General features: G+C 40.1%; 1 protein-coding gene across 1 annotated transcript; it reads right to left on the reverse strand.

Annotated features, from left to right (window-relative positions):
- Nucleotides 1–8,484, reverse strand: LOC117303610 (eukaryotic translation initiation factor 3 subunit A-like). The gene is made up of 5 exons (XM_033787824.1): nt 8,427–8,484; nt 7,582–7,632; nt 6,435–6,581; nt 3,236–5,237; nt 1–2,497 (listed from the first exon to the last, which is right to left on the reverse strand). Exons 1-5 carry the CDS (start codon nt 8,442–8,444, stop codon nt 1,065–1,067), a joined length of 3,651 nt encoding a protein of 1,216 aa, XP_033643715.1. The 5' UTR covers nt 8,445–8,484; the 3' UTR covers nt 1–1,064.
- Between the last annotated feature and the right edge of the window lie 1,920 nt (nt 8,485–10,404).

The raw sequence follows: 10,404 nt of genomic DNA on the forward strand, positions 1-10,404 counted from the left end.
TCGAAAGTGTTTGATTTTTTCCTGAGGGAGGAAAACCGGATAGTCTGGAAAACCCTCGTGGCACAGCAGAGAACCCGCGCAACGTATACTTCCCCTCGAGTTCCATGGGAAAAAAATCACAGGCAAATCACTCGGGTGGGATTCGAACCAACAACCATTGATCAACACAAACCAAAGTACCCATTGTGAATGTCCAGCGGTTTGAACAAAAAATCAAACCTAGCTCAACTGCAGTCCAGGCAGTACAATCAAAAAAATTCTACTTTCTGACAATTTTTACAAACAACGCGCAAATATACCAAACACAGTTTTTAAAACAATTTGAACAATCTGACTACCATTTACAACGTCGTGTAAATCAAACAGTTTGACTCCTTAAACAAACACAACATAATAAAGATAAGTAAAAATGTTTTGAACATCCAGTTCAAATACACAAACAAATTGTGTCCCATTTAAAATTTTACCACCATACTGTCCTTCTTTGCCATTAAAGCTATTAGGAGATGCGTTTAGCAAAACTAGTGTCTAGTCAATCCAGCCCAACTAAATACTAGAAACAGAAAAAAAAGTATACAAATTTTGTAAAAATCTTTGATCTTGAAAAAAAGAATTCTTACTTCAAGAAGCGCCTGCTTACACAAAATTACAAGAAAAACAAAAAGCCTGTAGTTTAGAACAAAAGTTTATTAAAACTTTGAACCAAGAAGCACATCTCAAACACAGCTATCAAGCTTTCAAACTTTGCAGCTTGCACCATTTATCTCTCGTTTGTGAAATATAAGATGCAAATGCAAGTTAAACCAGAGCATCCCAGTTTTGTAAAAACAATTTTGAAAAAACCAACTGCAGTGCATGCTACAGGACCACATTTGTAGCACATGAATAACTTTTAAACAACACCCAATGATCACAAAGAAAAAATATGTGAACATTTAGACGTGAATGACTTTTTTCTTTGAGATTATCTGAAACTGGTTGCCTGAAAACTGCCACGTTTGACATGGCCCTTAGTTGTTTTTTACAATCTTTTGAGATGTTCAATTTTCAAATACCAACTCGTCTCACGAGCCAAACATGATCTTCTCGGCCTCGATCTCATTGTATCGTTGCAAGATGGCCGCATTCTTCCTCTTAATCTTCTGTATCCTAGCGTTGAGCTCTTCCTCTTTCAACCTCTTGGCTTCCGCTTCCTTCGTCTCTTCGATGGCCTGCCTCTCCTGCTGCTCCATCCGGACTTCCACCTCCCTGGTCCTCTCCTCGATGGGTCCCCGCTTCCACAAGTCACCCCTGCGACTGAGCTTAGTGTGCCGGACGTCCTCATAGCTCAAGGATTGGGATGGTTCCCTTTCCAAGTCTTCGACGACCATCCTCCTAGAGGGGCCTCGGTCGGCCTGGTACACCCTCCTCCTTGAAGAATCAGAATCAGCATTCAGGAACTTTCTCCTCGGTGGGCCCGAATCATCGTGGAAAATCTTCCGCCTCAACGTATCTTCATCTTCCTGGTAGACTTTTCTGTGAGAGTGCCTCAAGTCTTCCTGGTAAATATTTCGACGAGGCTCATCGTACTCGTCCTGCTCGGACATTTTGTAATCGTCGTAGACGATCTTCCTCTTGGACTTGTCGTAATCTTTTCCCTGTACAATGTTTCTCTCCGACCTGTCAATAAATTTACGACTAGAATGTTCACCTTCTACACTGGAGTCCTTGATGACTTTTCTGTCATCAGCACGAGAGCGTGACTGGATGAATTTGCGGGGCTGCTCATCGTCTTCAAACAGCATCTCCTCCTCCTCTCTATCCACACTGACCCTCACACCATCATCCTCGACACTCTGAGCAGAATTTCTCTTCAGTTTGATCTTCTTCCTCTTCACCTCCCGTAAAGAAACCTCCTTTTTAGCATCTTCAACGGGATGATGAATTTTTTCAATCTCTCGCTTTTCGTTTTGAGTCTCACTTTGTGGAACTGAGTTCTTATCGTCCGTTTTTCCATCTTGATTCTCATTCTCCTTCACAGATTTTTCAAGCTCCTTCATCTGTTTAGTCTCATCCACAGTATCCTTTCCTTCTTCCGCTATTTCTACATCTTGTGCTCGCTGTTCTCTTTCCTCCTCACGATGCTCTTTGCTCTCCTCCCGAAGACGCTTCTCTTTCTTAATCCTTCTTTGTTTCTTCTCCGCCTCTTCCAGCTGATGTTTGTGTTTCTCCGCCTTCCGTTTTGTCTCGACATCCTGTTTAGTTCTGGTCTTGAGTTCGATAACGGACTGTCTTGGTTTGGTGGCGACCTCTACCTCTGCTGGGCTGTCCAGTAGATCATCGTCGTCAAAGCCTCCCGAGACACTAAGTGGGTTCTTCGAGAGCTTCTTTGGATGTTCCTCCTTCAGGTCATGAATCTTCTTCCCGAGGCGATCTTTTACAGACCGTCTAGGCTTGCTGCTACTTGCCGTTTTGAGCCCAAGTCTCTCATGAACTGGTTTCCGTTTCGATGGCGGACCTGTAAATTATTGACAGAGGTAAAAATTTGCTCAAAATACATTTTCAAACAGTGCTGAGATGATACTCAACCTTTTTTCAACCCAATTTTCACATGAAAGTGTTGCATCGAAACTGAGAGCTTACATTTGGGTGTTTTCCCAAACATTTTCTTAACAGTACAAGTAAACTTTCAGTATCATATTTAAAGGAAAAACAAACAATTCAGTGAGTTTTTGGAATGTTCAACTACATGAACGTTTGTTATCCTGTTTAACGGAAATTGTGACTTTAAGTCATTGACTTTGCTGTAATGACCGGGGCCCAATTTCGTAGAGCTGCTTAAACAGAAAATATTGCTTCAAAACTCCCTGCTTAGCAAGAAAAAGCAGGATACCAATCACAAATTGTACATGTTGGCTGGTTAGCATAATTTGGTGTGCTTAGCTTGTTTTTGTACATAAGTAGCTCTATGAAATTGGGCCCTGAACCTTGCAAACCAAGCAGGGCTGCTGTTGTACTCTAGTTTGGCATTGCTGAAGTTTAGGCAAACTGCAGGCATCGTTCTAAAAACAAATTTAGTGAGGTGGCAATATCGACTAAAAAATTAGCGAGGCGGCCACTAAAAGAAGTGAACCTGAACACATCATCTGGAGCAAACCCTACAATGGCTAATTAGAGCTACTACATTAGCTTTTTAAAAACTAAACAAGTATATTGCACAAAACTGAGCGAAGCAGAAACTAAAAGCTCAACAAACCTTCAATAAATGTGACGCGTATTTCAGGACTGCCAGATCTTGTCTTAGAATCCCCGTGGTCAAGACTGGATTCCTTCTTTCTCGTTTTCACTGAGATGTCCTCTTCCCTCATTTCTCTGGATCTTCTCTTCCTTATGTCACGCTGCGACGACTCAACAGGTGCAAGTTGCCTGTCTCTGTCACTTTTCCGTTTGTGAGCCTTCTCGTTTGGAGAACCTTTCTCTTCATCCGCTGCAGCGGCACGTACACCCAAGCGAGATTTTAAATCTCTACGTTTTTTATCAACCTTGACAATGCTACGAGGGCCAGTGGGAACACCCTCACCATCCGATCCAGACTCGCTCTCAAACTTTTTCTCCAGATTTTTCAACCTGGACGGGGACGTGAATCGTTCTTCAGAGACGGCGCTTTTAAGGAGCCTAGCGGTACCCGCACTGTCATGGTCGGACCTGGGCGATTTTTTCAGGTCTACTCCGAGTCTAGCACCGAGTTTTGGATTCCTCACCTTGATGTCAAGAAGTGAAGGAATTTTAGAGGGAATGGAACTCCTCTCTTTGGAACGAGCCTCTTTGTTTGCCATTAGAGGTTGGACAGTGGACAAAGGACCGTTGCGGGATTTTGATGGATCTGTCTCTTTCCTGTCCTCTTGTTTGCGGCTACGGTCTCTGTCCATTCGATCATCTTTTTTACGGCCATCTTCCCTCCTTCTCCTTCTCTCATCCCTGTGTCCATCATCATCTCTCCGCCGGCGATCATCTCTCCTGCGGTCATCGCGTCTGCGGTCCCGTTCTAACCCATCCTTGAACGGTCGAGGGGGTGGCCTCCGACGAATTCCAAGTTCATGTTGAGGTTTCTCACCTTTGGTATGTTTGAACCGAGAGGTCTCCTTGTCAGAATCACTCTCCAGGTCACTAAACGATATATCAGAGTCAGTATGGGTATCACTATCCACTGACGAGTTTCTAGACTTTGCACTATTTGCTTTGCTTGGTGACTTGTCATCACCCTTTCCAACGACAGTGTTTGAGTTTCGATCACGGTTACTTCTTTCTGGTCTCTTTTCGCCAGCTCTTTGATTCCTCCTTGACAAAGTTTCACGGGCATCTTTTATCTTAGACACACCACCCGAATCGGTGCCTGCGATCTTGCGCAGACGCGACTCCAATGAATGATTTGAATAAGGCACTTGGCTTTCGCCAGATCCAAATCCACGGGTGCCATCTGGACGTGTCCGAAGTCCCTGGCCATCCCGTCGCGAACGAGGAGATCTGGATCGAGTTCTGAATCGGTCAGCATCCCTCTGGGACCCTTTTATATTGTCTCTGTGATTGCGTGAGTCACCTTGTCCCGGTAATCTGGGTCTTGATGGCCGATTATCTCTGCCTGAACCTCTTTGAGGGGAAACTCGCCTTCTTTCCCGATCCCTGTCACGTCCGGATCGATCAGGGTATCTTTCATTGTTCCTCGAGCCTTTCCCTCGCTCATCTCTTCCCCTCTCATTCGTCTCCCTCCTACGGGAGGCCAAGTTATTTCTTCTTTTCTTCTGACGTTCCTTTGTAGAGTCGTCTGAATCAGAATCGGAGCTGTCTGATGAGGAGCTACTAGATGAAGATGAAGATGATGAAGAAGAAGACGATGATGAACTTGACCGGGACCGGCTGCTCCTACTGCTGGAGTTGGACCTCGAGGAGCGATCACTGTCGCTACTACTACTGCTATCGCTGCTTCCGTTTGACGAAGAGCTCCTAGAGCTGTCGCTGTTGAAGGCCTTCTTGGTTTTCCTTCCGCCATCAGACGTATCATCGCTACCATCTTCCTCACTATCACTGCCCGAATCCGAACCGGACGAAGCAAAACGTGAAAACTTGTTGTTACGGGGTAGCTTCGGTTTGTCGTTTGGATCGACTGGGGCTGGGATAGGCACTTCAGGTACTGTCTGGATTGCGATGAGGTTCCCCTCCAGCTGGAACTTAGGCTGTGGTGCCTGTGGTGTAGGGATATCCTGAAAAAAAAATAATAAAAAAATATCACACTGATGTCAACATCAAATATGGTTTCAAATTCTACACACAAACTTTTATATATTTATTGACCAAACCAACAGCGGACGAGCCACCAATAACAGGAAAGGATAATACACAATTAACAATATTCATATAGGCTACATAAGCTAATATGTATGTACAAAGTTAACAATTAAAATAGAAACATCTTATGAAAGAAAATTACACCAAAAATAGATTAAATTAAAATTGGGACCAGAAACAAATAAACACGAAAGATTATTACAAATACATTATATATATTTTAAAAGCATGCCTACAATAAAAACAGAATAAACAATAAAAGATAAAAGAAAATAAATTTGAAACTTAATAAAAAAAATATATAAATTATATATCACTGGAGGCAAAAATAACAAAAAATAATGCAAAACAAACTGATAAATAAAAATAGTAAAATAAAATAAATATTTGTTGACATACATGTAACAGCAAAACTTACATGGGGAAATAACCAAGGAAATAATAAATTTGGTAACACTTTGTCTATTCAACATTTATTTAGAGTTGAACTGATTTCTTTTTGTCTGTTTCACTTGAAAAGAAAAAAAGAAACAGGCTGTGTGATTTCATGAAACCTAAGGGCCTTCGTCACAAGAGGCAATGTACAGGCAACCAGTTCCAGGCAATCTCTAAGAAGAGACTCTGTTCATTTTTTAATGTTTTCAATAATTTTCATGGGAATCATAAAATACATTGTTTGAAAAATTACTCATGTGACAAGGATCTTAAAGACACTGGATATTATTGATAATTGTCAAAGACCAGTCTTCTCACTTGCTGTATCTCAACATTGCATAAAATAACAAACCTGTAAAAATTTAAGCTCAATCGGTCATCAAAGTTGCGAGGAAATAATGAACGAAAAAACACCCTTGTCACACGAAGTTGTGTGCTTTCAGATGCTTGATTTCGAGACCTCAAATTCTAAATCCGAGGTCTCAAAATCAAATTAGTGGAAAATTACTTCGTTCTTGAAAACTATAATACTTCAGAGGGAGCTGTTTCTAACAATATTTTATACTATCAACCTCTCCCCATTACTCGTTACCAAGCAAGGTTTTATGCTAGTAATTATTTTGAGTAATAACCAATAGTGTTCACTGCCTTTAAGGAACGGGGTAGATAATAATTACCTCTAATCTGATTTCTTTGGTTGATTTCAGAGCGGCTCTTCGTAGGGCGTCCAGTACCTCCTCCTCATCCTCTTCTTTAACGACCGACTGCTCATTAGTTGGGCTCTGAGAGGCAGCATTGTTGTTGGGGGAGTCTTGCTGCGATTTCTGACAAAGAAAACAAGTACAAACCTCGTTGACTAAATCTATACAGTTGAAACAAGAAAGACAGATGCAGGCCTGATACTTCATGGAGGCAACGAAGGCAATTGCCTTCACGCCCCCTGGTCATTGCCTTTGTCCCATTGAAATGCTCTACAGTATAAATTTAGTTTCCTCATAGGGTGCCCTTTACCCCCCCCCCAAAAAAAAAAAAATGCCTCAGTGACCTAGCCCTTTCAAAAAATGAAGCATACAGGCCTGCAGACGCCAAAATACTTTTCATAAACCAAATAAAAACCGAATACATTTTGCCCTAAAGGGTTTGATACCTTTTATAGATCAAGTTTGTTTGGCCATGACATGGATCCCTTCTGAATATGAATGAAGATTTATGTAATACAGTTTACCTGTAGAAGCTTCAGCTTCATTGGATGTCAATTTTTTGAGAAAAAAAGTTAAAACTACAGAGAAATGTTTTCAAGAGAGTCGCTCGCGTATAAATCTGTTGTACATGCTCAAACATTTTTTGTCTCACCGAGATAAAAGTTTTTGTACGATTGTACCAGGGTTAACTTTTCAGGTTGCTTGCCATGGTTATTTTGGAAAAGCAACTGTTTCTATAGTGTGAGAAATTAAAATGCAAGCAGACTTGTGACTTAGCAATAGTTTATTTCTAGAGGCTTTGTGACTGTTAAGTGTAAGAAAAAGGGCAAGTCCAATTGCTAGTTGTGATAACATTACCCTCCTCCCGACGGAGCGTTACAATTTCGCAACTAGTCCATTGCAGTGTTACGGCCGGTTTGTATTCAGTCACGCAACGGTCGCATGATGGAAATTTTGACGCGCGACAAAGTTAATAGTCATTGCTGAGGCCTAAAAACTAGGTCCTTTTTTGAACGCGCGTCAAGATTTCAATCGCCTGACCATCGAGTGATGGTCGCGCGACCAACTATAACTTGGCCTTTAAGGTTTTGGTTTTAAGGGGGCGGACATTTAGAATACTTACTGCTTTCAGAGATGCAAGGACAGCTACTCTCAAGGATTCAAGATCCTGTTCCTGTGACACAAGAGAAGAAAAAACAATCAATTGAATTTAATATAATATTTATTTCTTATTTGGTGCCAGTTTGCTTTTTCTGATCAAAAAAGAAGTGGGACATCAAATCAAAGCTCTGATTGAATTATTCTGGAGATTTTTCCTTTGAAAATCTTAAGTACGTCGTAGGCCTACACAAAGCAAACTACAAAACCTACTTGGTTAGACTTTTTTTAGTTAGAGACCGATCAAAAAGTGCAGGTAAAAAATAATATCTATTCTATTGACCACGCCGTGAGAAGACTACCCAATTTAAACCTAACCAACATTACTCAAACTTTCTTTTCAATACCAAAGTCAAGAACTTTTATAAAAAATTTGTAAAAAAGAAAAAGAAAAAGGATTTTTGTAATTTTTTTATATGGATATGGGGTTTACTTGGTGTTGTCCCACAAGTTAGTGCGATGTTTCACTGTAAATTCTTTGGTAACTATGATTCGTAAATGATTGATTGATTGATGATGCACACCGTGCAGAAAATGCGTCAAGTGGACCAACTCGACCTTTTCCTCATCAAGCTGGGTAACCGTGGTCCGCGTACGGCGGGCGGTTGTAACAAACTGCAACACACGCGACGCAATATTTTTTAACGTGTTAAAAAAACTGTCTAATTAGGCAGCCACAGCTTACTTATAGAGACCCTAAGGTATAGATAGGTAAACCTACGACATTATCATAAACATGTAACAATTTATTTTGTAAATGTAGTGGACAATTCCAAAATACAAAACCAATTCATTTAGCAAAATTCTTACCTCTTCGTCAGACGCCATGTTTTTCACACACACACGCACGCGCAAAAAAAGTCGTCTTTTGGCTGTTACAATTCCAGAGGGATAATGGCTATGTTCTGAGCTAATGGGTTTAATAGGCGGGGCTCGTTTCAAAGCCACCCCGAGTTTTTGCCAACCAATAATCGAACAAAATAAAGGGATCTGGATCAATACTGCAATCAATCTCCCAATGTTGAGATGTATAGGTTGCAGGTGTGTGGTGCTGGGGACTTTAACTACTACAGGAGGCAATCAATGCAATTGCAAACCTAAAACAGATAAATCCGTTTCTAACAATAAAAATACAAAAATGTTCAGAAATTTTCACAAACAACTATAAATCATGGAATGCATTTTCTGTTAACTGATGGCTTACATATTAATGACTTTTGTGTCTGCCAACATCCGGCCAGGGCGGTTTGCGTATCAACTATAGAAAGGTTTATAAACTATAAGAAAGGTTTATAAACTATAACAAATGGTCCAGACCACACTGTGGCCCAAATGAGCGAGTAGTTACATTGTAGACCAAATGAGGTCCAGTGTTCACTCCCAAACGGTAAAAATTTATTTTGAAGTTCAATAAAACTACCTTCCAAAAAAGTGTATCACTAAAATATTGAATCACATAGCCTGAGGTTAATTTATAGACTTCATAACTTCTTCACAATCAATACGTTGATATGCACTCTTTTCTACATAAAGGAACATTTTAACCGGACATTCAGACACTTGTACAAATAATAAATAAAGGAGCGGAGATCAAAATAATATTGTTTTCAATATTATTACCACTTTTTATTTCGTCTATTACCATCAGCTCCTCTAGTAAACTATACTGGAATAGTCTTTTTATGAAAATTGTTTTAATTTCTTTATACTCTTCAGATATGATGAGCCAATGTCTTAAAGACACTGGACACTATTGGTAATTACTTAAGATAGTCCTTAGAAACTTGGTAACAAGCAATGGAGAGATGTTGATCACATTGTGAGAAACGGCTCCCTCTTAAGTAACACAGTTTTTAAGAAATAGGTAATGCAACAAGGATGGGCGTTTTGGACGTTTTTTTACTTTCAATATTCTCTTGAAACTTTGATGACCAAATGAGTCAAAATATTATCACAGGTTTATTTTATGCATTATGTTGGGATAAACCAAGTGAGAATACTGATCTTTGACAATTACCAAAGGTTTCCCTATTGCCTTTAGTGAGAATTATTAACCTTAATGTATACATGATTCAATTTAAAGATTGTTATCCGAGTATAAAAAAATCAAGTTTCTTTGGCAAAGCTTTCACTAAAGAAAGGTATTCATTTACAGGAAACGATTTCGTCCAGCAATTTTGCATAGCAAAACATTTAGACTGCACTTTTTTTGTGCACACCGAATACAAATAATATTGAGTTGCAAATGGTGATTTTTGAGTAGCACCAACACAATTTTGTGTAGCATTCTGCTCTGCTATTCAAGGGAAATCGTTCCCTGATTAAGCAATAACCCTTAAAATGAATGGCATTAGAAACTTTTGGCTAAGCCTACAGCAGCTTTTGATTGTACAGTATTGAGCATTCTGAAAAAAAGACCTTTGCCTTTCTAAAGCAGGGCTCAATTCCATAGAGCTGCTTAAGCACAAGAAATGGGTAAGCTTTAGAATAAGGTTACCAGCCAAAATAACATATCATATGTACAATCTGTGACTGGTATCCTGCTTATTTTTATTTAGTGAAAAGTTGTTTAGCCAAAATTTCTACTTAAGCAGCTATATGATATTGAGCTCAGATATCAGACCAAATAGACTACCGAGATTGTCCGGTAAGTAGCGGCCGTTTTAATCCTATACAATGGGTACCATAGTAATTATTAATCATCCTCATAAACTCTAAGGCCGTGTCCGAGACGACGACTTCGGCTACAGCTACATCTAGATCAGCGCGTCTTCCAGTGTTGAAGAAT

The sequence above is a fragment of the Asterias rubens genome, chromosome 20 (assembly GCF_902459465.1).
Source record: "Asterias rubens chromosome 20, eAstRub1.3, whole genome shotgun sequence".
NCBI classification, from domain to species: Eukaryota; Metazoa; Echinodermata; class Asteroidea; order Forcipulatida; family Asteriidae; genus Asterias; species Asterias rubens.

Bases quoted from the DNA above. Each gene is read 5' to 3' on its own strand.
- LOC117303610 (XM_033787824.1), bottom strand. The intron at 6,582-7,581 runs GTAAGTATTCTA...TTTCTTTGTCAG, and splicing joins TCCTTGCATCTCTGAAAGCA to AAATCGCAGCAAGACTCCCC. The intron at 2,498-3,235 runs GTTTGTTGAGCT...AATAATTTACAG, and splicing joins ACGCGTCACATTTATTGAAG to GTCCGCCATCGAAACGGAAA.